Here is a 27633-nt window from a genome sequence, read left to right on the forward strand (position 1 = left end):
GTCCTCAAGGCAGACTCAGGATGCTCAGATTCCAATCTGACTTTGTTTTTAAATCCAAAGTCAGAGTTGGCCAACCTTTATTCTTTGTGTAGCTTTCCTGTCACTGTCTCAGAGGAGACCCACTTGGGATCAGTAGGTCTGTTGGGCTAGTGTGCTTACTGTGATAAGGAGCTGGGTTGTGTAATGGAAATTTGTCTGGCTGAAAAAAAGTTGGGAAGAGAAGGGGAGGAACTGAGTCCCAAATGCCTGTGTTTTTTCCCCATTGCTCAGCCCCACTCCTTTACTCCTAGTGACCTCCACAGCCACTCTGCTCTCTTGAGTTTGTTCCATCTTTGTTCTTCTTATAAAATTAAATATAATTAAAGTTTAATTAAAGTTATGTTTCACTCGGAAAAAAAAAAATATTTAGAGCAGAAAATCACAAGAGTGGGAAAGAAGAGTGGTACTAGAGGGCCAGTATGCTTTTGGGCAATGTGTCAGAACTGAAGCTGGAAATGTATTAGAGGCCAGGGAGATATCAAGGAATGCTTTCTGTCAGTGACAATATCTGCTGTCCTCTGGGACATTTCCATGACTTTCACACCTTCTTGAGTTATTTTTTATTTCTTCCTTGGCAGTCCATTCTTTTGAGGATGAATGATTTTTGAATAGCCTAATTGAAAGCCTTAAACTCCACTCTAAGTGAAAAACTGAATTCTGCCCTGGGCTGTGAGGGCATTTCCTTCTTTTGGGAGCTTCATACATGTTACATGAGGACAAACCGTGCCCCATTGCCTGCAACTTTATATAAATTTGCTTTTTCTCCCCCACTCACCCCCACCAGTTCTGTAAAACAGCTTTTATTTCAATTTTTCTTTTTTTGTCTGTTTTATTCTTCTGTTTATGACTGCAACAACTTGCTTCCTTCATTATTTCTCTTTCAGTGTCTTGCTTTTTTTTTTTCCAAAGACTTGTGCAGTTTCTTGAACACTGCAAAAACAATCTATAAATTTCATTCTAACAAGCTACACAGAGCTTTTTGAAGACTTACTTGCACAGAAAAAAAATCATTTGAGTAACAAAATGTTCAGAATTAGGACGCTGAGTCAGTTCTACATCTGTTTGGTAATTTATGTACTGATTTGTCAATCAAAGCCAAGAATTAAAGCTTCTCCAAATAAAGAATTCATGTTTTCCCCTTATAATGGTGTCACTAGCAAGGGGCATGGAACAATAAGAGTGAATCTATAAAGCAAGACAGTCCTGAGGACTTGATGTCCACAGTGAAAAAAATTCTGGGCAGTTTATTTGGGGTAGGTCTAATCTGATCCAGTTGTGGTTGGAGTGCATTATTTTCACTCCTGGAGCACATCTTCTGGTTAATTTCCTCTGAAAGCAAACCAGTTCAAGTCCTCCAAGATTACTCTGATGTGAACCAAAACACAGTAAGCAGGGATGACCAGGAAATCGCTTCAAAAGCATACTTTGGATCCAAACAAAAGTGTCAATGTGAATGCGCTTATGTTAGATTTCTTTCTATTCCCTTTCAGTACTGAAAAGTTGAAACCTAAGACACAAACAAAAAATGATAATAAAAAACCCTAATAGGAATTCCAAGTTGCCAAATCCTTAAGAGTTTTGTAAATGCCTTGGAATATTAGTATTCTTGGAAATATACCTGACAGCTGGGAGTTGCATTGGAGATTGTTCACATGTCTATACTGCAGTTTCTGCTATGACATACCTGAGGTGGCTATGTAGTCAGTTCTTCTGCTGACCATTTGCCCAACTTAGAATGATATTATAATTAACAGGCAGACCAGCAGCCCAACGCCTCCCTCCACTGCCATATAACAAACCAGAGATCCAAAGTGCCAGACAGCCAGAGGGAGGAACAAGTCAATGCACTCACCCACTGCAGTTGACATGAAGAAGGGAGCAAGCCAGGCAAGGAGCCAAGCTGTGGGCAATGGTAGCAGACAGGCCCTGAGCCCAGTTATATAGCAGGGAATCACAGACAGCTTCATATTCTGGTCCTGCCATCCTGGGAACTCCACTTGCTGTGAACAGTCAGGGAGCCCTTCCAATAGCCAGAACCCTCACACAGCACATGCACTGCATAAACAGACCTCCCAACTCCACTACAGGGTGGGGTCAGTTCTTATAGAGGTGGCTTCTTGTCCCACCTCCAAGTTAATGTGGAAGGCAAAGGCACCTGGTGGTGATCTCCTAATCAGTTCCCACCCAAGGCTGGCCAGACTCTGGGTGAAACATGATCAAGAGGGTCTTTCTTGCCTGGTTGTGGACATCATCCACATGCCAAACCTCATTCAGGGCTGGAGCTTTAACCCCAGAACTTTATCAGTGTTACCTGTGCATAGCCCTTGTAATGGTCTGTGTTTGGAATGTGGCATTTACTCAGTTTCTTGGACTTTTGAAAGCCACACAGAGTTTGCTGCTGTGGTATTACTGTCAGCATTACCCAGATTCAGTGGTCGTATGACTGTATCTGTAAAAGCTACAGCTATGTAAGGAATTCTGTGGAATCATTCACTATGTATTCTTTTATAAGAAGTAAACCATGTTTTAATGTTCAAGTAAACAGCCACTTGGTTTGAAAATAATTTTTGTAGCTTGCTCTGATAAATTCATTTTAGAAAAGTTTGCAGATGTTATTAAGCAAAGAGATGGAAATGGCTGATAGCTCATTATTGCTAACACCTAGCTGTTGGATGTGGGTCCCCTCTGCCTCTGCCCTGCTCTTTCTTTCCTTTGTCTTTATTGCATGATTCGGGTCATCCACTGTTCAAGACACCTATTACTTCAGTGGGTTTGGATCAAGCCCTCAGTGCTGTAATTGCTCAGCTGAGTAATGCCACTATTTTTTTTCAGAAATTTGCAGTGGACTATGATTGCACACAATCCTGGTGAACTTCGGCATTGTATGTGCACAGAGCTGTTCTCTTAGGGGTTTTAAAGGATTAAATGTAATAGCAGTGTACACTGAAACCAAAAGTGTAATAATCTTCGTTAAAGAGCTTGATTAGGTGATGGAAGCAGCATGGAAGTTCACAGCATTTTTATTGAAAAAAAAATCTTTTGTATGGTTAGATGAATATCCTCTTGTCTTCTCCAACAAAAAGAAAGTTCATGTTTTCAGATTACTCCATGCTGGCTCCATAAAGCTTCCTTGGGTATCTGGCTTCTTTATTTTGCAGTGGCATTTAATCACTTGCAGTATCATACACTCTTCAACCATGTACATTATCCCTTAATTATATACGACTAACCCCTCTTGACTATAAGACATGTTGTTTGTTCAAACGCACTTACAAATCCATTTTCTTATCAGCTCTTTGCTGAACATTTACACAACGGGGTACTGTTTAAATATGAAAATAAACCTTTTTTTAAAAAAAAAATTGTTTGACCCACCCACCTGGCCTCCATCTGTGATTGTTCTGTCTCTGCAATCTGTTGTCTGCTTTTCCTCAGCATGTTCTTTATCTTTTTGGATGGCTGCTATCTTTGAGCAGCTTTATTGCCCCTCCCTGTTTTCTCTGTGCTTAGTAGAAAGTGACATTTCCAAATCATAAGGATCAGCCAGGCAGATTTGATACTCTCTCTGCTATAACACACACTTCTGCTCAGAGTATGCAATTAGTAAAGACAACTTCATTTCACAGTATCACAACTCATGCTGTACTACTTGGAATTAAAGCATTGTGTGAATCTGGGAAGTTTTCTCATAAAAGCTTGTAGCGGATAAATCTGTCAGGGTTAGCAATGTTTTTTCTTACCACAGATTTACTGAAGTAAACCCAGAAGAAGTTTCTCCACGTTTTATTCTCAGTTCAGTTTCATATCAGTGAATTACTATGGTAATGCATTTCCTTTATATTTTTTATTTTTATTTTTTTCATTAAAGGGGAGTTATGTGTTTGTAATCTCTTAATAAACTGATACTCTAATCTCCAGATAAGGAGGTTAAATCCATTTTTATTTTGAAAGATTATAGTCAAATATTTACACACAGTTTAAATTTCTAGTTATGCACTGATAAAAATTTTGTTGGCTTTAGTGAACCTGGAAGGGAATCCCTTTTCAAATAAATTAGGGTGTGTTTTTTGCTTCCATTCCAGAAGTATTTCTATTTCTTCCCTTTTCAAGGCAATGTAACTATGGAGAAAACTTGCCTTTTTTTTTTTTTTTTTTTTTTTCCATTAAAGTTCCTCCAAAAGTACCAAAATGGTTTGATAGGCATAAGCATATTTTTCTTTGAGTAAGTAGGACAATCAACACTAAATGTGGGAATATCAGAGACCAGGGTATGTAACTGAAGTTATTTTTACATTCTGTAGCACTGTTGTGCCAAAGTGGAGTCATTTCTCTCTTGTGGCTTCTTAGAAGCTGTTCTTTTGTTTGGATGGAGTTGCCTGCTGTATAATGATGACCTTGAAGAATGTGTTACAGAAACCTGTGAAAAATTCCTTCTGGATTGAGGCCTGGAATAGTAATGGTAGGTCATTGTCCAAACGAAACAAAAATGTGTTATTAAGTTATTTTACTATCATTTCATTTGGAAAGCTTACAGAGATGCCTGCTTCTGTTCTATTTTATGAGTAAGCCCTCCAGATTTATTTCTTGCCAGCCAGTTATTAAGCACCATTACAGTTAAATTAAACATCCACATCAAGCTGATTGTCTTAAAGCTTCAGGAAGTCTACAGTAACAGATCTATTTGCACCACTTCCTTTACAGAGAACTTTATGCTTGAACCACACAATCTAAGACTCCCTCAAAAAGACATCCATTATTTTACAGGGAACAAAATACTCTCATGAAAGGATTTCAGGTTATCTGAGGCCTTCATAGGAAACTCTCTCATTATATGTGTATCTGGCCAGTTGGAAGGCAGAATTTTGGGGCATCAGGTGGGATTCACCTCCATGAAGAGGGGATCTATGGCATAAAGACAGACAGAATTAATTAACCTAGTACTGTTCTCTCCACAGAAGAAGCTACTCAGGTCATGTTTTTACTAACTTTACTCAGGCACTCCTCATAAGACTTGTTCTATAGACTCTTCACCAGTTTCATTGCCCTTCTTTGGACACGCTCCAGCACCTTCATGTCCTTCTTGTATTGAGGAGCCCAAAACTGAACACAATATTCAAGGTTAAAGATTTTTTTTTCATTAAATCCAAAGCCATTTGCTACATTGCAAGGTCAAATAAGAAGACTATGGGAATCTCATTGGCTTTAAACTCAAAAATATTTCTTCTTTTTTTTTTTTTTTTAATTTTTCCAAGTGACTTGTGAATAGTCAGATGTTACTGTATTCTTCTTTAGAATACAAGCAAACCCAAAATACCTCCCTTCCCTGCGCCCCTCAAACCCCCAGCACCCCAACTATGCTATGTTCATTACAGCTTGGACCTTTTTTAATGTCTTTTGTTCTCCTTAGAAAACGACAGGAAACCTTCTATAAGATATTTTGGCAGCCACAAACAAAGCCTGAATGCACCGTAAACACCTGGAAGGGTTAATTTGTTTATGGACTGACCAAGGATGTCTTTACAGAACCTGTATAACATCAGAAGAGCTGGGTCAGAGCAGTGCCACTGTCGGAAGTCCCTGGTGCACTCAGGAAGCTCAATATTATTTAAGTGGCAACACAGTATCAGGCAAACTAGCTACATGGTAGACTATAAGTAATTTTTTGGTGCTTCATTGTTTGAGCTACCCTCCAAGAATAGAAAGGCAAAAAAATTTCAGAAGAAGCTCATGAAAACAATCTGTTGTACTAATTTCATCACCATTTGGCTTTTCTTATGGCTGTTAGAGTTGAATTTTGTATGTTAAGAAAAAAAGACAAAGTCATTAATATAGGAACATGACAATTTAGCATATATTTTTCATACATCTGTTTAAAAAAAAAAAAACTACTTACACTGTAGTTTACATAGCCAACTTCTTTTTGTTGCAGCAATGTCTTGTCTGCTGATGCATCTAAGGGATGTGTTATTCCACTCTGCTAGATAATAATACAACTTTCCTATCAGAACATCAGAGCCTCTATAACATAAGTTAGTTGGTATTCTTAGATTTGTTGAATTCATAGTCACAGTACTTTTAACATATTTTTTAGTAAAAATTTTTTAAAAACATCATAATTAAGTACTACCAAGTCAGTAAAAGATGAAAAAACAACAATAGCAACAACAATAAAAAACAACAACAAAACACACACAGACAAAAAACAACAACAACAACAACAACAACAACAACAACAAAAAAGGTGTGGAGACTATGAGTAAATTAAGTGCATTTTTCCATTAATTCTCCAACTGGCTGAGAACCTGCTGAGGATGACAGATAAAATTTCTACTGCTGACAAAACTTCAGGCATGAATTCATATTTTTTTTGTTGTTGTGATGAATCTACACCACGTCCTGCGAAGTGTGGAGCGTTTGCTTCCAGTGTGGCTAATCTGTTGAGCTGTCACTTAACGCTGCACAGAAGCTACTCAAGCACCTTGCAAACTTAATATTGAGGGAAGCACATGGTGGAAGAAAGGAAAAAATAAAATTAAAAAAAGGAATAAACAGGAAAGCCAGAATATATTTTCTTTCCTTTCTCTAACCCATGTTTCCCTTTTGAGCTCTGTTCAATAATAGACTTGAGTCTGTCTGCATTTTTGTGTCTTTGTAATTCTCACATGTTAATTTCCCCCAAATTTTTATGATGACTTCACATTTGTGTTTCCTAAGAAAGTTAATGAAAGACATATGCCCACATTCTTGCTAACTCTGACAGTGTAGAGAAGCATTATGCCATAGCCTCAGTGCACAACTTTTAACTTACTTTGTTAATTAATTCTGCTCAGAGTATGCTAGTTTCTTTAACTGCCATTTAAAAGTAGTCTTTTGTGTACTTATTCAGAATCATTAGATTCAAAGTAATTTTGCCATTACTGTAAAGTGTCATTGGGTAGTCAGCGTATTTCTTCTGCCTATGTTTCTTCGCAACTAGATAAGTTAATAAGACAAACGTGATGACATACTCAGTTGGGTTTTTTTTAAGCAGATTTGCAGAGAGGTAAAGGTTCCCTTCATTCAGTGGGAAAATTGGAATAAGTTACTGTTACATACCAAGCACTCTTATTCCTGAATCTCTATTTGTGTCAACAGCAGTATGTGAACATCTCTCAAAAGGCATTAGCAGGACTTTGGACAGCAAGGGCCTATTAGTCTCGGGGAATGAATACGAGGTCTGAGAAACTCCTGACAGGCAACAACAAACATTTGGTGGATGATGGTATGCAGCCATGGGACAGTCCTATTTAGATATGTCATTCACACTATAGCTGAGGCACCATTAAGAGTCTTGGGTTTATTCTGCCTGAACCATGCAGCATAATTCCTTCATTGAAACGTGAATAATCTTTAGATGCTATTGCAGTTTAAAAAATCAAGCTTAAATAAACATCTTTTTCAGCTAGACATTTATCATTGCATAGTAGTTAGACAAAATATTACAGTCTAAGCTCCTTATAAAACAATATATATTAGGTGCCAGAGAAGGCATAACAGATGCCATCTCTCACTATAAAAGTAATTTACAGTTTCAAACATAGTCATGACTTGAACATACACAAATCTTTGGAAAAAGGGATCAGAGGTTATAAAGTCTCCTTTTGTTAGTGGATTTCTTATGTCTAATATTTCACATTGAAATCCACATTTGGGAATTATTTTATAATTGTGTGCTTTGAATTTATCTGAACTTTTCAGATACATTGTCTAGAAAGTGCTGGTGGCTGATGTCTTCACCTGCCAGCCATGCATCTCATAAGAGAACAATGCCTCCCAAATAATTTACAAAATTTTGGTTTTGATACTGTGAAAGAGTAAACACTTTGTATTTCTAGTGTCTCCCATGCCAAATTGTCATATGTTTGTAGCAGGTTAGTATAGAATGGGGTTGACAAATCTTGCTATAATCACTACCCCATGTTGTTTTCATCCTCCTTGTCTGCTGCTCATTTTCATTGTGAAAAACCCTAATATATCAGTGACAGGAGGTCTGGATTTGTGGCCGACTGTTATAATTACTCCCACTGAGGCACTGTCAATAGGATTAAAATAAAGATTCTGGACCCGTCCATTGTAGATGAGGTCAGCAACACTAGCAGTGGGAGTACTGTTTCTGCAAGCTGTGCTTTCAGTCCTGAGTTATGGAACCATAGACATTAATGTGAAGCAAATATTTGAAAGCTCCAGTGGAGAAAGACCAGTCTTTTTTCTACATTAGCTAAAATATCCATCTGTAATAAATAACCTAACAGCATCCATCTATGTCCTGACCGTACATATATGTGTGTTAATTTTCAAATGTATCAGAGCCCCAGAGAGTTTCAATTACAAAACAATCCATTTTGCATTTTATAATTAATAAAGTCTTTGCAGCTGCATAACTTCATTCAGGAAACATCTGCACAAACTCCTTGTGTATACACAGTCTCTGTGAAAAGGGGGTTAGCTGAATTGTCTTTAATGTTCACTGGTTTGGGGAGGGTGGAAAGGTGGACAATTGATTAAGATAATGCAAAACACATCACAAGACTGGAGGCTTGTGCCCACACAGATAGTAAAAAAAAAAATTAGCCACTGCCTGTAGGAAAAAAACACAATGCATAGGATCACTTTAACATATAGTCGACTTACTTTACTTAAGTGAAGAGGAAGGAGGATCCCAGGGGAAAATCTGAGCTCTCCCAAGATGGGCAGCTATTTTGTTGTGGTTCTTGGTGGGACCAGGCTGTAACCCTGAGTTTGCAAGCAATACTGCTATTGTTGAAACTCTGCGATTACTCCTTTGCCATCCTTTGACACTGTCTTTTCTTAAATGTTTCATCTTAAATGTGCATGCAATTATGGCATGTGCGCCACTAAAACTTACCTATGATGGCAAACTCAGGGAATGATGAGCAAACCAGAAAAAACAGACAAGCTCTCTTGCTCTGCTAGCACAGTATGTCATCTATTATTTTTCTCCCCTCACACCAGCCTACTTTTTATAGTGGGATCAAACTGTAATTTGTGTAGTCATCTCCTTGCAACTCGTTATGCTTCATTATTTTCATATAAACTTGAAAATTGTTATCAAAAGCCATGTTCAATCAAGTGTCTAACATGCTGAAACAATGTGTGCCCTTTGAGTCTTAAGCTGATACATCACCTGGAAGCCTTGCACTTCTACAAATAGAGATTTCTTTTGTTAATTTGTTTGTATTATTGTAGTACCAAATAATTTTCTTGATTAATGTGTCACTGCTCTACAACTGTTTACTCTTTCTCCTTTGGTTATATAAATATCAGTTGTTACACATGTCATTCATAGCCATCACCATATTTCTATCATCCCTCCCAATTTAAGTTCCCTTCCCTAGCTCTCCTAGAATCAAAATGAATCTCCAGAGTGTTCATAGTGAAAAAGTTACATAAAAATGAGCAGTACTTGACACGTCCCTTTTTTCCTTCTTCCCGTCCCACAAGTGGGACTCCAGACTGCTGTTTGTTGCTCTTTACATCTGCCTTCATTCTGCCTTCCAGAGTTTCATGGATTTTTTTTTTATAAATATGAAAAGAAAAATATACAATATTTGATCTATACCAGGCCACTAAGCCATGTGATGAGCTCACAGCAGAGAAGCTGTTTTTTTTCTACATATGGTGCAGTCAGCATCTGTAGTTACAACAGCTAATGCCTTGTTATGCCCACAGATGTGGCATCATAGTTCTTACTAGCGTGTGTTAATTCCTCAGTATTTACATGCAGCTTTGCAATATTCCATTATTTACAGTATTTGCATAGGCCCTTAAATGAAAACCAAACACGTTGGCTCAAAACGTTTGGGTTTGCACTGACTTCAGTGGCACATGCTAAGCATATAGTCAGGTGAGTGCTGTGCACTGATGCTGCAACCCTGCCCAGCCGTGTACCAGACCCTACTGCTGCGATACGTCCTTGTTGTGCCTGAGTGCTACTGGATGTACAAGAAGAAAGCAATTTGGTCCAAGTCAAGAAAGACTGCTAAGTGTCGTCTTTATCCAGGGTCTTTCAGTGTATATAGACTGAATAGTGTACTATTTTATCTAGGGCTTCCAGGCAAGGAAGTTTAAACATGATACAATGCCCTGCTCAGTTTCAGTCCACAGCTCCGTGGAGTAAGGAGACTCTCCCAACCAAGGGCTATTCACGTGCTCTTTGTATTTCACAGTGGAACACTGCCAGCTTCCCAACAAGAGAAACCTCTTTGCTTCGCAGAGGAAGTGGGAAGATTTGCTCTGAGGAGCAGCCATGGCTATCGCAGACCAGTAAATTAATCCAAGGTGCTGGGCAGTCGTGGGAAGGGTCACTGATGGTCAGTCCCTAATGGCTGTGAGACTGAAATATTAAGCAAAGAATTGTGCCTTGTCTAAAGCATAGCTTTCTGCTGGTATATATTGTTGATTTTGTAGTATATGGGAAAGAATTAGCAACTGAGTTTTGTGTTATTTGAAGACTGGTTTAGGTTAGGCTGGTAGGTGTTATTCTGTGTCTGTGCTGTCAGTAAAGGTGACTGCGCTTTATTTGAAACCCTTCCCTGGAACACATAAGACTTAGGAGCAGCTGTTTGAACAAAATGGAAGCTTCATCTGAGAAAAGCTGTTCCATTAAATTAGCAGCTGTCAATGACACACCACAGTGAATGGAAATAAATTTATATTGTTCTGGCTTTCTTCTCTTCCCCCCTCCCCCTTTTCTAGTACACCAGAAGTCCTTTGGTAGCAAAAGTAGTCCTGGATCTTTACTTGCTTGAGGAAGATCAAATCAGTACACGTTTTACTCAGATCAACAATAATGAGGATTGTGGCTACAGCATCAGAGTGCTGCCTTGCCAGTTATACTCTCCTGCGTATCTTCCATCATTGCTGAGATCTGCACCTTGATTTACAGTACAGGCTCCTTTTATAGGAAAGAAGTCCTGCTGCTGAGTGCTTTCCTGTGCTAAGGAATTCAAATATTAAAATGGATGTGATCAGATGCTATTTGAGTTGGCTCTAGCTTTACCATGAGATACTTTTGTGGAACAGTACCTGTATTTATCACCTCTAGATTTGCATGTATAGAGCTCCGAGTAATGTTTTGGTAGTTTTTGTCATTTTTTACAATTAGCTTTTTTTTTCAGTGTTGTTTATGGAGGTAGTGGCAGTGGAGACTTTATACCACCTGTCCCTGTGATCTTAAAAATACTACCTGAAGAACTAAATTGGATCAAAACAGGTGGATTTAAAATAATGTGGAACAAAACAATGTATTTTAATTACTCATTCTGTAAAGAAAATCACCATGGCAATTTGGCAAGATAGGACAAAAGGGAGGAAAAAAAAGAGTCAAGAAATGATTTTTGAATGGTTCTTTCCCATTTGTGATCTGTAATAGCTCACTGACAAGTTAGTACACCTTCATAAGTGGTCCATACCCTGCCTTGGTAGGGTTTACAGTTGTAAGTTTCTTCGCAAGGAATATGATATATGCTAAAAAGAGAAAGATTCATAGCTCCCCAGTTTTTGAGGAATAGAAGTATTCCACTGCTAGGCTGAAAAAGCAAATTTTTGTGACAAGTTTAAATTTATTTCCATATTTTTCAAAATTTCGATGCTGGAATTTTCTACCCCTCACAGGGTGTATCAGCTGAAGGGATGGTTATTAAATGTTGTCAAAAGCCTCTTACTGGAAAAAAAAAAGCTAATGGAATTGTAGCATAGTAAAAGTGCCTAAACCTGCCGCCTGTGGTACGCTGTGTGGGAGAATAAATGGCTCTCAGTCATGTAAACCAGTCACAGGCATTCAGATCTTTTGAACTCTAACAAGAAATGCACACTTACTTTAAATAGTAAGTGACTGAGCATATAAATGTCTTGATCAAGTCATCAGAAAAAAAATGAAAAGGGGTTTTCTGTTTACGTTTTTTTTCTGTCTGAAATCTCTATTTTACCCTCTGCGTCTTTGCTTTGCAATGTTCCCTGCTGAGAAGGACAGACTGGAAACACAGTAGGGATCTTTGCCTTTTAAGTTGCTCTTTGCTTTGCAGAGGGCTCTGTGCTTGAAGACCCGGTGTATTTGTCCAGTGTTTTGCTCAGTGTGAGCGGAACATGACTATTTAAGAAAGGCAGGGAAGTATTATTCGGTAATTTTAGTAAGTACTAAAAGAGCAGAGAGAAGTTTCAATATGTGTCTTAAGATACATGCATGCCAATCAGTTCAGCTTTTTGCTCTTTGTCTTTGGTCAAGAAATTCTGAAACTACTTTGAATGAAGGTGTAAAAAGATAGTTCTGAAGTTAAATTTGCTACAACTATGAATTCACAGGTCATGTTTATCCAAAGTGTTTCTTCAAATTCTTTGTGTCTTCTGAATAGCATATATATATATATCAGCTACTGTGGCAGAATGAAACTATAGCATGTTTTACAAGCAAGGCTAGATTTTCTTCTAATGCAAACTTGCGCCCCTTTGTCAAAGTCAAAGGATACACACTTTGCATGCTAATTTGTTTGGTTTTTTTTTTTTTTTGCTAGTATGATCCATTGCTGATTTATCTAATTCATCAACATTAATCTACTGTTATCTTATGTATTACCACCATTTTTTTTTCTCAGTTGCATAAAAATCATCAGATTAATAAAAGTCATGTCACTGTAACTGCACTGTGAGTCCAGTCCAAAGGCTATTAACGTCAAAGACACTCCTCATTGACTTCAGTGAGATTTGGCTAAAGCTTATTGTTTTCGTGCTCTTTCCATCACTGCAGTACCAGACAAATGAAATAACTGTTCCAAATATCAGTATCTTTGGATACTTTGCATTTCTGCTCTAAGAAAATATCCAAGCAAATATGATTACAACTAGAGTAAATTCTCTCTCTCTAAATTCAGAATGACTATTTAACTAGGTTTAATATTTTGATACCCAATACCTAGTTTCAACCTCTGTCCCTTTTCTTTGCATATAGGGGATGGCTTAAGAGGGTTAGACAGTCTGTTAGGGTTGGAAAAAAAAAAAGAATAATATGGCTGAAAAAGGCTCTGCTTTATTGGAAAGTTCTAGAGGACTTTTGTGTTCTCTTTTTCATCTTGACAGTGTTTGTAAGATTACACATAACCTCAGTGCTCAACTGTTTCCAGTTTTAGCATTGTGTGATCCCCACTTCCCTCTTCCTCATTCCATACAGCTCTCATAGTTTATCCATTCTTAAGCTGGCTGTCTAGGTTGCAGTTCTCTGCTTCTAAGTGTCAGTATAGGTGTGCTTTATGGGTGCTTCTGCTTTGGGAACTGTAACAGTAGCTGAAAGCAGGATTTCTAAGCATCAGTTTTGGAACATAATGAGTTGTTTTACTTCCATGGGTTCACAGCAGGCAAACCAAAGTATGAAATGATCTTATATGCACATTTCCAATTACCTACCTTTTAAACTTTCCTTGAAAGATTTAGTTAAATTCATTTCAGCCTAGTTGTCTCTCTCTGTGAAACTCAAAAAAACCATTTGTGCAGTGTACACTGTATGCCCTCCTCCTCTTCCTGCTCGTTCCTACCAGTATTGCCTGTCTAACAATTGTTCACACCTCATTCTTTCCTCAGGATCAAACTTCACTGATGGAATATGGTTTCTTTAGGTTTCTCAGATCAGGGAAGAGTAATTTTTTCTCCATTCCAAATTAACCAGTTAAGGTACCAGCAACACTTCAGTGCCCTTAGAGTTCTTCAGACTTTTTTTTCCCTTGTTTAGGCTTATGAGTGAACATCCAGCTGTTTCACACCATTATTGTACTCTGGTGAAAACCAGATCTTTGTTATGTTTATGTGGCCCTTTGTATTAAAGTATTACACTGCCAGCTGCTGAGGTGTTTGTAGTGTATGCTTGAACTCCTAAAAATATCACAATATCATCACAGTGTCAACTGTAGAAACAAATATTGTGAGTGTAGTATCTTTCTTGAACCAGCATAACAGAATGGGTAGTTTAGTTGTTTACAGGAGTGTGTACCCCATATGACAGAGACAAGAAAGATCAGAAGAGTAGTCATTGCAAATCTAAACCTTAATTTGTTCTGTTCTGCCTTAGCTTGTGGCCGTGGGTTCTACAAATCCTCCTCGCAAGATCTGCAGTGCTCCCGCTGCCCTACTCACAGCTTCTCTGACAAGGAGGGATCTTCAAGATGTGACTGCGAAGATAGCTATTATAGAGCACCTTCTGATCCACCATATGTCGCCTGCACAAGTGAGTCAGTCATGAATTTAATAGTAAAGGATGTTGCTTAACCAACCAGGTGCAGCCACTTGTAGCTAGTAGTTTCGGTTGGCTTTTCTTATATTTGAAAAGTACATTGTAACAGTAAATGAAATTGAAAGGCAGAGGGAAAAAAAGTTGCAAGTGAATACAGAACACACATAAATATGATATTCATGTTTGCTTGATATAGTATTTGAAAATCTTGCATGTTGGGTAAGTGCATAACTCATTGTAATTGATAGAATACAGGCATAGTTTTCCCATGGCTGTAAAATTGTTGTAGACAATGTGCTTTATGTGATATAATACCAAAATGAGTAAAATGAAAAATGAAAAGTAACCTGTGTGGATCTGAGCTCTGATTGAACTGTAATTGGATCTGGCTTAACCTTCCAACTGCAAATAGACTAGTCTGCACAGATTGGGTGGTTCAAATAGCACAAGTCTCCTAAATCCAAAGCAGCACCAAATACCTCTGTAAATCATATCAGAGCTGATAACAAAGGACTAGATGCCATTGGTGCAGTATTAGAATAGATGAACAAATCCCATACTTGGAAAACTCTAAAAGACAACCTTTCAGGTACATTAACCAATCCTTTTAATTGCACAGAAGAGAAACAGCTGAAGTCAGTTGCAGTAAATACAGACAATTGTTATTCTGATGCCTTAATGGAAAATAAATAAAGCCCTTGCCAAGTGAGTTCAAGGAAGCTTTTATGCAGCTTGTACTAAAAATAACAAAATGTTTATGTGAAGAAAAATGCTTCAGCTATTTTCTGTCTCAGTAATTCAAATGGTAGCTACATGTCCCACCATGGTTCTGTGCAAATTACCATGTTTTTTTTTTTTTGTGTGTGTGTGTTCCATAGGACCTCCATCTGCACCACAGAACCTCATTTTCAATATCAACCAGACTACCGTAAGCTTGGAGTGGAGTCCTCCTGCTGACAATGGGGGAAGAAATGATGTGACCTATCGCATTTTGTGCAAGAGGTGCAGCTGGGAACAGGGCGAATGTGTTCCCTGTGGGAGTAACATTGGATATATGCCCCAGCAAACTGGATTAGTAGATAACTATGTCACTGTCATGGACCTGCTAGCTCATGCTAACTACACGTTTGAAGTGGAAGCTGTGAATGGGGTTTCTGACTTGAGTCGTTCCCAGAGGCTTTTTGCAGCTGTCAGTATTACCACCGGTCAAGCAGGTAAGTTTTCATCACTTATGAATCTCAGCACTCTGAGACTGAGAGAAAATGGGAACATGCAAACTACAGATGCAGTAAATCAGGAGCATGTTTGGTGTGTTCTGGCTCATTAATCTTTTCAGCTTGCCAACTAGTTAATTTAAGCTTCTACTATTTCATGATAACCTGTCCTGTTTCTTGGCCTCAGGATTGCTTTCAGAAAAATCATTCATGAAAGACATGCAGCCTTATTATTAAATAGATTTTCCTAACTCTGCAACATTTTTTTTTTCTTCTTACATCATTGTAGGTTGTTCCCTAGTATTTGCAGAGAAAAAAAAATAGATGTGACAGTCCTATGCAGGCTTCCTTTCTGAATTTTTTAAACCCGTGTAAGAGTCCTAGGTCACTGAAAGACGATTTGGATATCTGATGGTGTTTTCAGTGCTAATGTTTTCCATAAGGATAATGTTTCTAATTTATCTTATATTTCCAGATATTTGATTATAAGATTCAGTGAGAATGTGATGATTATTCTTTGTTTCCTCTACTTATCATAATCTGACAGGTGAAATGTCAGGGAAAATAAAATCAAACTAGCATATCACCCCAGGGGTAAAAAGGCTTTAGTTGTGCATACTGAATGGAAGAAAAAGGATTCTCTGATTTTGGTTTCTGAAATGGCAAGTTGCTTGTTGATAAAAAAAATGGACCTCTGATCTACAACAGTGCACCGTCGGCTTTGAGAGAGGACAGTGAAACTAACATTTTATACATCGAACGAACGATCTTAAACTGAGCATTAATTATAAGATCTGGCATCTGAAGAAATGCCTTAAAAGAAATTATAAAGTAAATAAGTGATGCTTACTGCAAGAAGAGATAACCCGTGTTTTAAAGGATAAAGGGTACTTCATACTTACATCTTGGAGGAAATTTTAATGACTCTGATCAAGCTATTCTTTTTTTTAGTGCAGTAGAAATGATCCCCTACAGTAATACTTTGAACTGAGGACAAACGCACCGTACAGGGCCAATGAACAAATAGGAAAAACTGCAGTTATTTTGCACTTTAAAGATAGTAATCTGGGAAAAAAAAAAAAAAAAAAGGAAAAAAAAAAAGAAAAAAAAAAAGACAAGGCATTTACTTCAAAGCCTTCCTTCCCTCCCTGCCAAACCTAGGATGGTTTATATAGTTGTTAAAGTTAGGCTGGAATATTTATGGGATATTTAATTTCCCCACAGTGCTTTGCTGGATACCGAATGCACATTTTATATTATTATGGAACCATCCCTGTGGCTGAAAGGATTGGTCTCTGTGCTTGTTCAGTTCTTGGAGTTCATGATGACATTCTGAGCACAAAGCACTCACCCTACAACTAGTTTTGCACGGCAGATTGTATTATTTTGGCACCTTGATTTTTCATCTTTAAAATAATACCCTATAATTCTTCAAAGTGCACAGGTGGATGGTGCTATACTCTCTGTAGGTGTCTGTCCAGAACTACTACATGAAGAAGAGGATTTGGACTTTTTCCTATTTAGCTAAATCACATAGCTAAAGCTTTACTTTGTGCTTTGATGGTTCAGTGGTACACAGGGTAAAGGAAGAAACAGTGCAATTTGGTGACTAGTATAACATCTCAGGAAGATGAAGAAGCCTTAATCAGATATTGTTACGTTAGCCCGAAGATTTGTTATAGTTAATTCTCTTATGTTCTCATAGTCATAGATTTATAGGTATTTTCAGGGCAGAAAACGTAAAATGTTTATCCTGTGTTATCTTATAAGTAATACAAGCTGTATGATTTTGTGAAATATCCTCCCATCAAACCCAGAGATGTTAGTGAAACTAGAGCTTGCATATATATTAGAGACAACATCTAGACTTTACCTAGTGATCTTAAGTAGTGGAAAAACCCTCACCCTCCTAGATGAGTTTTGTAAGAGCATGCAGCAGGAAGCAGGAGACCTGACTGTTCTTTCCCTGCTCCCCAGTTTGCTGTGGGATTACCTACAAGGAAGCCCTGCCCAGTGCTATGGAATCTGACACTGTCACTATTGAGAGAACGGGTACTCGTGTAACTGAAGCTTTGTCTGTTTAGCATATCAGGTTTTAAAGGCTTCCAGTTGGACATCTAAAAGGAATATACGTAGGAAACAGCTTTTGGACAAAAAAAAAAAAAAGCTTTAAGCTTTCTTTGTTGGAGTTTTCTCTATCTGTAAAATGAAGGTAACCCTTACCTTTCCTTATAAAGCTCTTCAAGATTTTCTGATTAAAAGTGCTCTATAAATGCAGCACTTTTTTTCACCCTTATTAAAAAATTCACGTTAAAGAAAATAGTCTTTCAGAAATAATGCATTCACCAAAAGGAAAGACCTTTTTTACATTATTTTTGCAACAGCATATTTTGGATCCTAATACTGATTTCTTTGGTTTCTCAAAGAGGAAAATATTTTAGGTGGAACAGATTGATGACTATAATTGAACAGAAAGAGACTGGTTGCTCAAAGGAGACTGTTATGCTTCTGTGCTTCTATTTTATTTTACCATGGAGAGAAAGAAAATGTTGGATTTATTTATAGCCAAGTAAACTAGGATTCATGCAGCTTTCATTTGTTACTGTGTGACTGTTCTATACTTTTGGCAAAAATGACTTTTTCTATGCCCATATTCCTTTTTATGTGTGTAAATGTGTCTAACTAAACCTTCCTCACATGTTATTATGCTAGCACAATAGGTGTCTATATATAATTACTGGGTTCACCAGTTGCACAGAGGCTTGCAGTGAGATTTTCCTTTTGTACTGTTGGTTTAATTGAATTGATCCTTTGTGATCATATTCACAAAATTCAAATCATTGTGTAGTGATAACAGGAAGTTATTGGTAAAAGAATGGAGCTATGGAACATATTCAGTGTTTCTTCACCCACATATAACAAGCTTCTGATGAGACAAAGAGAGCATGTCACAGAAAAGAACCAGGTGGCTGATGAAAAACTATTTACATTTGTGGAAATAACACAATAAAATGACTGCAAGTCAAGTAGGTATCATTTCACATTGGTCACATATATACGTATGACACACAGTTATTCATTCCTTGTGTTAAAAAGACTTTGTGACTAGGCTATCACTTGTCATATGGCATGTGTTTTATGCTGCAGCCAAGAACCATGAGGCTTTTTGTTTTGCTTCGTTTTGGTTTTTTTTGACAAAAGCATGAAAGAACTGAGCTGGAATCAGAGGTAAAAGATTAAGTGCACTAAATCCCTCAGGAGTGAACCATCTTGTTTCATATCTTGCCTATCCAGCATCACATAAAGAATACAGGATGTCATCCTAGTATTGCAAGCTGATCTATGTGATCTGCTGCATCCTCACAGAATTCAGATTTAAATGTGTCTAAGCCTCAGCTACAATAGGTGACTGTACTTGAAGAGCTGCAGCTGGCAAACAGCTGACAAACACTACCTTTGCAAGCTTATTGAATGGATGTTTACAAAAGATAAAATTTACCTCTTCACTGGTAAAGTAGTCACCTTTTGGTGATACTGGCAGTTCTTTGAGAGCCATCAAATTCCTTTCCAAATTTTACATTTTTACCATACAACTCTCAAAAGGCTAATGGATTCGGGTGTTTTTAGCAGCTGATAGATATTTGTTGGATTATGGCATTTATGCCATTTTAAACCTTTAAAAAAATATCAATATCAATTGTATAATTTTTCTGTTTACACTTTTGCAAAGGTAGTATGGTTTTAAAACACACTTTTCTAGATCCTTTTCTCTGAAATTTATCAGAATGGACAATAGACTGGTCTCCGATAAAGGGTGATATTCACCCAATTTAACTTGATTTTGAGAAAACTTAAACTAGATTGGATGAATTGCAACACTTATCAGGGTTTAAGAAAATTGAAGTGTCTGTACTGAGCCAGTTTGAGTTGTCTTTATAGTCATTGGGAAGAAAAAATAATAACTAAAGGGACACTCATCGTGTCTTAGTAATGTAACCAAACATGGCAAACAAAAGTTAAAATGTAATGCCAATACCTGTTCCTAAATGTACTCTCTGATCTTATGCAGAGAGCGCTTACTAATGCTCGCTGCTTCTTCCCAGCAAGAGAAAGGTTCCCCACAGTACTCTTAGGTTGTGCTACATCTTCAGATGCACTTAATGCTGACCAAGTAGTTAAAAAACCCTGATTTGGTTCCATAATCAAGGCTTACCCTTGGAAATCATTTTTAGTAACAATTTATTTTATATTTGTTGATTTGCCTTTCATTTTTTTTTTTTTTAATCTCACAATTCAGTTTTCAAACATTTTCCTACAAAGAACAGATAACCAAAATTCACAGTTTAAAAAATCAAAGGGAACTGAATTTTTCAGTTGCATTTTCCCAGCAACTTGAGCAGAAAAAACATCACATGCTATAAAATCATGACTGCTAGCAGCGGTACTATTAATTTACATGTCGAGAAGAAGTGAACGAATGCATAAAGGAAACAAGCCATCCTTTATGCAAAGCTGTGTCAGGGGTCCTGCCTTTCTTATGTACTTCTGATGTCTTTCTAAACAGGGGAGACACTTTGCGTTGTCCCCTAGTTTACATGCGCCTTTCATTGTTGCTGCTCATCAGTTTTCTCTTCTTTGCTTCTCTTTGCATTTTCTCAGTTCTCAATTATCTCTACTCATTTTTTAAAGTCTCCTCTTTCATAGTCTCTGCACTATTGACTATCTGTTTGTTTCCTGGTCTCTGTCAGTCTTACGTAAGCCTGACTTTTCTTCAGCAATGAGCTGTCCTCCAGCAGGAGCAGCAGTCAAGAAGATTAATGCCTGTGGCTTTCCCAGTCACTTTAACCTCACCATTCTCGTCCTATTCTTACTTCTCTCCTTTCCCCAGACCATTTTGATGTCTTCCCATTCTGCCACCAGGTTGTTCAATCTAACTCCATCTACGACTTCCATCCAACGTTCAGTTCTGGTGATACATGACAGCTTATTACAAATAGCTTCAGTGTTCAACTGAACAATGCTACTAGGTTTCCGCATTTCAGTGGACTTCCTCTGGCTTCAGGTTGCATTGATACTTCCTGCTAGTGACTTTACTTTTTGAGTTATGCTTCATCTTCTAGCCTTCTACTGTAGATAGCTTTCCCACATTGATATGGCTAGGTCATCTGTATATATATTCAAAAACAGTTCTTCAAGTAAAAATAATTCTGATTATAAAAATAATGATTTTCTTTTCTTTTTGCCAAATGTGTTCCACCTGCTGAGCTGAAAGAATTACTTTATATAAGATGTCATTTTTGAAAACTCGTATTCCCTAACCGCTTTCCTTAAGCTGTGGTTTTTAGAAGCATGTATGTTATCATGATTGTATTTTGGGTTACCATTTGGCTTAGTTTATTTAATGGGAGCTATGAAGATCTTAGTGCTTATTCTTAATAATATTTAAGATATATTTTGATCTGGTTTAACTTTTTTTCTAGACCAGCAGGCAGACAGCATAGTTCTGTAATTGTTCTTACATTCCATGGCCACCAACTGAAAAGGGTAAAACTAGAGCAGAAATTAATTACATGTAGCAGTTATTATTCCTCTATATTTTTTACATGTCTTTTCAGTACATTTAAAGAATGGATTGTGTTATTTATGTGGATCTAAGGCTGCTTATTGATCTACAGTCACATTACCCAGGAGTAATATCACAGATATTTTGACAGGAGGCGGTAAATAAATGTGTGTCTGAATTAAACTGATGGATAAAAACTTGGTAAGAATTCCAATCTCAGTATACCAAATACCATCAGATTAGGGAAAACAGTTTGTTCATTTGTTGATTGTATCAGGTGGTATTTAATGTAGTGAAATCTACAAGGTTATAGAGATACTGCAGAATTGCTAGGTTGAAGCATTATTGTAAGACTGCTAAATGTTAAATTTGTTTTTAGGGTTTTTGCAAAGAAAGAATCATCTATTATAGGACATAATATGGCATGGTATATTTGATATTTGACAGTTTTGATGATATTTTATAGATATATACAGAATATATTTATAAGTTAGGAGTGACAAGCATTGTTTTGTAAGAAAAATAGCCAATTGACAGTAATTAATTTTTTTTCTGATATTTAGTTCTGATTTGTTCTAATATTTTTCACTGAAAGATAAGAGAGAAATCAAGAAAGCAGATGTTAGCTGTGTTGCTTAGGGTCTGATCCTGCACCGCTGAAGTCAGTGGAAGTTTTGTCATTGACTTCAATAGGAGCAGGATTTGAACCTTATGCTCTATCAGATCACACAGGAACCAAAGAAATGGGCACTCTGTCATTCTCAAAGGAAACTTTAGCTTTATATCATATTTTGGGTGTGACTGTAGCAGATTTTTGCACATCAGTTTGTGGCTGAATGTCATGTGAATATATTTTTTTTTCAGTATACTAAAAATACAATCTGTTTTTTTTCAAATGGGCATTAGAACTCTTGCCTGTCTAGCTCTATCATAAAAGCTGTTTAGAAATAGGTGTAATCATTTTTGTCAAGAAACTAAGTAAGATTTTCTAGTAAAGACTATGTTAATTTACAAAATTTAGAAAAAAAAAATAGTGGGAAGCTACACTCTAGTGTACCTACACAAAGACAATGCTTCAGTTTCACAGAACCAGAGCTCTGTAATAGGAATGGTCAGATTAAGTTTCTCTGTATGCTGAATGTTTGGCAGTATCCTGCTAGGAGAAGCATGACAGCCATAGCGCTGTTAACTTTTCTGTACGCTGAACTATTGAAATAGCAGATTAGTTCACCACAGTCAAATGTACACTAGTAAAAAACATAATTTGACCAGCTACACAATAAATAATGTACTCAAGGAAGAAATTGATTTAAAGTACAGTTTAGCCAAAGAAAGGAGAGATTTGTTTGCTAATGGACACAAAGCACTAGGAGCCACTTTTTTTCTGATGTTACAAACACAGGCTGAACATCTTGATGTTTTATGAGTTTCACCAATGGTCTTCTTAAAAGTAGTGGTGAAAAATTAATCCTGATCTTGAAAATAAAATATACGTGTTAACATCAAGTTTTCCAAGACTAATACCAGGAAAGTCTGTACAATAAAAGAGCTCAACGTGTGACACCTGCTGGGAGGTTTTTTAGCCCCTCATAAATATGCCTGAGTTCTTCTTTCACTTCATCCATAATTAGATTATTCCTAATGGCTGTAAGTACTTTTGAACAGAGTAGAAACTAAACAGTGCTCTTTGAACTTTATTATACTCTTTAGAGACTGTAACACATAGTTCTGCAAAGACCTGGACAACCTCAAAGACTTTCAAGATACCTGCAGTGCAAAGATGGGAAATCACTTGATACGTTTATACATGGTGACAGTCTAGTGTAGCTACTTAACTCGTGCAAAGAAAGAACAATTCCACAGACCTTTGATTTTGGCAGCAGAACTGTATCTGCAGATCTTCCTCTTTCTGCTTCCTGTGAACTGTAGTATGGTAACTGGATGTAGAATGTAGGTAAGTGCTGAACATTACCAGTAGGATCTCATGAACTCAGTGTTATTGGTTTGGTATATTGGCCACATATATAATTATCTTACCAGAATAATGTAATAATGATGATTATGAAACTGGAAACTTTAGAATTTCTATAGGAAATCATTGTAGGTGAAACACTATCATGACTCTATTGAGACCTAAGAGTAAAAGAGAAATACAGTGGGGAAACTGGCAAAAATAAAGGCCTGTTATGATTCTGTCATAAAATTTATCAATGATATCTTGTTTGGGTGGTTGAGCTTCCAGTTTCTTATTTGTAGCTGATAACAATACAACTCATAAAAGCACAAAGAAAATTTTATTTTTAGTATTTACAAACCAGACTTGAACCCCTTCAATAAACAAAGCTGAAATATTGATATTGGTAGGACAGAATAATAGATAGTGTTTGAAGTAATCTAGCCAAAACCCACTGTGATCATGAGTTCTGAGATCTTACTTCTGTAAAATGCAATTTATTATTGAAGTGTTTTATTTCTTTGTTATTTTGCCTAGAAAGAACAAAATTAAAAGAAAAATAGTATGATCATATTTGTAACAAAATAAGATATTAGAAGTTTTGTCCCTCAATTTCCTAAATATTTCACATGGTTTATGGCAGACCTTCTGAAAAATTCAAGTACCATTGTCATTAGAACAAACAAAACCCCCTAAGTGCACAGATGCTTTTTCCATGAGCAACGAACATCATTACTGAAAGGCACTATTGCAAGTGCCTCTGCCACCAAATGAGAAATTTTAATTGAGGTTGTATGTACTAAATTAAAAAAATTCTTTAACTGTAACATCTCTATAAAGTGAAGCATTTGACAACAGCATGACTTGGAGCCAATCTACTGTAATGACTCCCGTGGAAATCTTTAAAAGAGAGAAAATAGCTTATACAGGGAAAGCTAAAGAAGTTTCTCCATGAAGTTTAAATGATAGAATAGCTAAACCTGCAACTTCTAGATGGGGGAGATTGCTCACACTAGTGCCTATTTAATAGCTAGAAGGCCATCATGGTTAGACTTTCACAGCTAGTATAGCTAGTATGCAAAAAATGCACTACAAGAAGGAATGAACAATGTCTTGAATCAAGAGCTTTCTTGAAACAAGTTTCAAGTTCACCACTTAGGGATGAGGTTCAATCCCATAATTAACTGCATAGAAAGAGGTGCCATGTAGATTTACCCAGCAGTTTAAGAAAGTCTGTTTCCAGTTTGCTTTACATACATATTCTATTAGTCAGAGCTTCTGCTGCTGCTGTTTTGGAACACATCATATTTTATTGAGTTACTTATATTTTTATTTGTTGCATGTGCCTTTGGGCAGTGTAGGGAGTATTAATGGCCCAAGAATGAATGGCTCATTTCTGTCAGGTAAGGGTGAAGATAGCTGAGATGGGTTGACAAGTCAGGGCAAAATAAAGGTCTGTGAAGAGCTGGGCTTGATCTTTCTGATATTACTGGGGTAATAAGAAGGAGAGACATGTTCCTTAATAGCAGTAGCCATTGCTGACACCCTGTATAACATTTCCCTGAGTGGCAGCATATTTTTTCAGATGTTGGAATGGTCTGAGTAATTAATAAGTTTGGACAGTTTTTTGCCACCTCTATCATGTTGCTGCCCTACGTAGTTTCTTGTATTTTGCATGTGATTGAACCAGCCCTGACTCCATAGGGTGTATTTCTAATTGAACGGTTGTATATACTACTCTTTAGTGTATGAATTGTTTTGTACAGTTATGCATTCCTGTAGTCTTTCCCCATTATAGTCAAAGTATATCATTGGGTCTATTTCTGGAGGAAATTCTCAGGGCAATTTAGTGAGGAAGCCATGGTTGAAGGCTGCAAATTGACAACAATAAAAGTGTTATCCCGAGTTCAATAGTTAATGTTAAAATAGGAGATGCTGATTATCTTTTTCTTTGCTTCGTTAGTGATGAATGGAAGCAAATTTGATGCAGACAGCAATCTGGTGGAATGATGCAGAGCTATCTATGAAAACATCTGTACTAATCCACCAATGCAGTAAATTATAGCTACAAGCAAAAGACATTGATCCAAGAGGATCATTAACAGCTTTAACCAACTGATCCAAGTAATAGGGTAAATGAGAGGACATTATCAAGATCTGATTTTTACAGCTGTCAACTACAATTGCTAAAACATGGTTACCATTCTCTCTCAATTTCAACCATTTTATGGCTTAAGTTTAGTATATTGTATTATGGGCAGCCAACAAGGATCAATTAAGTGGTAAAATACACAGGAAAAAAATTGCCCAGCTATCATGCACTCCATTTACTAGCAGGTCAGTCACAAAGGGAGAGATAATTGCTGCAAGCCAGCAAAATTAATCGAGGATGAGCCAGAAAGGATGATGTATGTTCTGTGACAAAGTACGTGACAGAGATGTACGCATAAACCTGTAGCTGCTTGCCTTGTTGAGGACACAAGGACGAGAGAAGGAGACCTGTGAAAAACAATTAGCATGGCTTCAGAGTGAGCAATTCTTAATTATCCATAGCATGTCGACATCAGATAATTAGTGTCCCAATTTTTAACAATATTTGGTCATTAACTACAGTAGAATAGGGAAGATCAAGAACAGAGCCATTTGTCTGAACTAAGTGTTACATAACAGTGTCTGCATGTGAACATAAGTCAGCTAAATCATGCTCACGATAATGACACAGAAATCTTCTTATTGTAAAACCAATGTAAATGTTCTGAATTTGAGCTTGTACAACCTGTATTTTTTTCCATAACGTAGTTTGTTCATGATAGCAACCCGCAAAATAACGCAAGCTTTAATGACAGCTGTAGTTTAAACTCCCTAACGTGGTGCTTTTTGATCTGTACATTTAAATTTTCACAGCAAGCAGCATTAAGTCATATCACTCAGGCCATTTTTGTATTAATGCTAATTAAGAAAAAGTTATTTTCAGCTTAATTTTCTAAAAAGACAAGACTATGTGAGTGTGCTAAATGTGTCTCTCTTTGGACAGTTTTCTTTCAGCTCCTTTGCCCTCTGTCAACAGTTTTTGAACAGTTTTACCTACTTGTGACAGAGGGGTAGAAATCAAACTCCTACATGACATCGACAGGCAAATGAACACCTGTCCTTACTGAATGAGCTAAATCATGCATCAGATACAAGAGAATCCACATATGCAGAAACACAGAAAACTTTAATAAAAATTATTCACTCAATGGCTAGTATTTTTCTAATGTTAATGAAAGAAATCTTAGAGGTGCAGATGAGATGTTTCATATGTATCTTCTGTCTTGTTTATGCCATATACAGGCACATAGAGAGGAATAGAGGGAGAGATGTGCACACGTGTGCACATATACGTGTCACTTCACCTTTTTTTAATCATGCTTTCTTTTAGCCTGTTAGTGTACTTTTCAGAATTTTTAAGCCAGATCTCACTTCCTCTGAGGCCATGTTAAGACACTAGGGACAAGATCTTAAAGGTCTCTTCCAACCAAAACAATTCAATGAGTCTATGAGATCCTTTCACTGTGATTCCTAATTTTGATTTTAAGGATGATCCTCCTAAACTTTTACCTACATTTCAACAGCTTGTTGCACACAGTTATCCACTGAATCTGGGATTACCTCTCACATGTATGCGTTTGTAGCAGTTGAACCTTCAGTTTCTCTATCTCCCATCTCATACCTTATAATGGATCTATTTACTGTCTCTCCTTTTGACCTTTTCTGTCTGTCTGTCATCTAATAATTTTTCTTTTTTAAGTATCCCATTTCCTAATGCATCATGGAGTGCTCATTTTTTTTCTGTAGCATCCAACCTCCTTTCAGGCAGTAGTAGCTAAGTCAGCAGGCCAGATTCACAGCTAGCAAACCCCAGTGCTTATGTGGAGAAATGCCATTTACTTCACTAAAGAGTCTATTTAAGTTCATAGAGCCTCTAATCATGGCTGTGAAATGAGGAATTGGATGTTAATATTTCAGAGCCAATACTCTAATGATCTGTCTCTGTGGATCTCCTGTGGAATTATTCCATATATTCCCTTGTGTAGCAGAGAACAAAATTTCACCCTTAGTTCTAATTTCTCGTGTTGCAGCTTAACTGGTAATGAAGAGGGAAAAGTGTCATTGCTCTTTATATTGTGTAGAGTTAATCATGTAAAGCATTTTAGGACTAAACGTTCTGCTCTTTGATGTTGGCTTTAAACATTAGCTTTGGTGGCTATTTACATTATTGTAGTCAGTGGAGATTGATAGGTTTCTTTAGGGAGTGATTTGGAGCAGGAGCCAAATTTAGGAATTGTGCATTAACTCCTCCTTAATTACAGAGGAAGCTTTAGATTACTTTCCCTATTTAGCCACCTAAATTAACTGCCAAAAGTTCATGACATGAATGCCCTCTTCCTCCCACCCTCACATATGCATGTTAATTTCTGCCACAATGTTAACATTAAATATTTACATGCTGCTATTTATTTTCAAGAAAATACTAATCAAACAATCAAACTAAGGTACTTAGTGAGGATACACATATACAGATGTGTCTGAAAAATATTGCAGTTCG

At 37.0% G+C, this 27633-nt stretch overlaps 1 protein-coding gene across 1 annotated transcript in view; it reads left to right on the forward strand.

The window, feature by feature from the left end:
* The window catches only part of LOC103771337 (ephrin type-A receptor 7), a gene marked incomplete at both ends in the record, with an annotated part of 118761 nt that overhangs the window by 35992 nt on the left and 55136 nt on the right, over positions 1-27633 (forward strand). Inside the window, 2 exons of the mRNA XM_008938627.1 lie at positions 14153-14308; positions 15193-15528. Of these exons, the coding sequence (XP_008936875.1) occupies positions 14153-14308; positions 15193-15528 (492 nt within the window). The remainder of the gene's footprint in view (positions 1-14152; positions 14309-15192; positions 15529-27633) is intronic.

Source organism: Merops nubicus, unplaced genomic scaffold (assembly GCF_000691845.1).
Source record: "Merops nubicus isolate BGI_N331 unplaced genomic scaffold, ASM69184v1 scaffold934, whole genome shotgun sequence".
NCBI classification, from domain to species: Eukaryota; Metazoa; Chordata; class Aves; order Coraciiformes; family Meropidae; genus Merops; species Merops nubicus.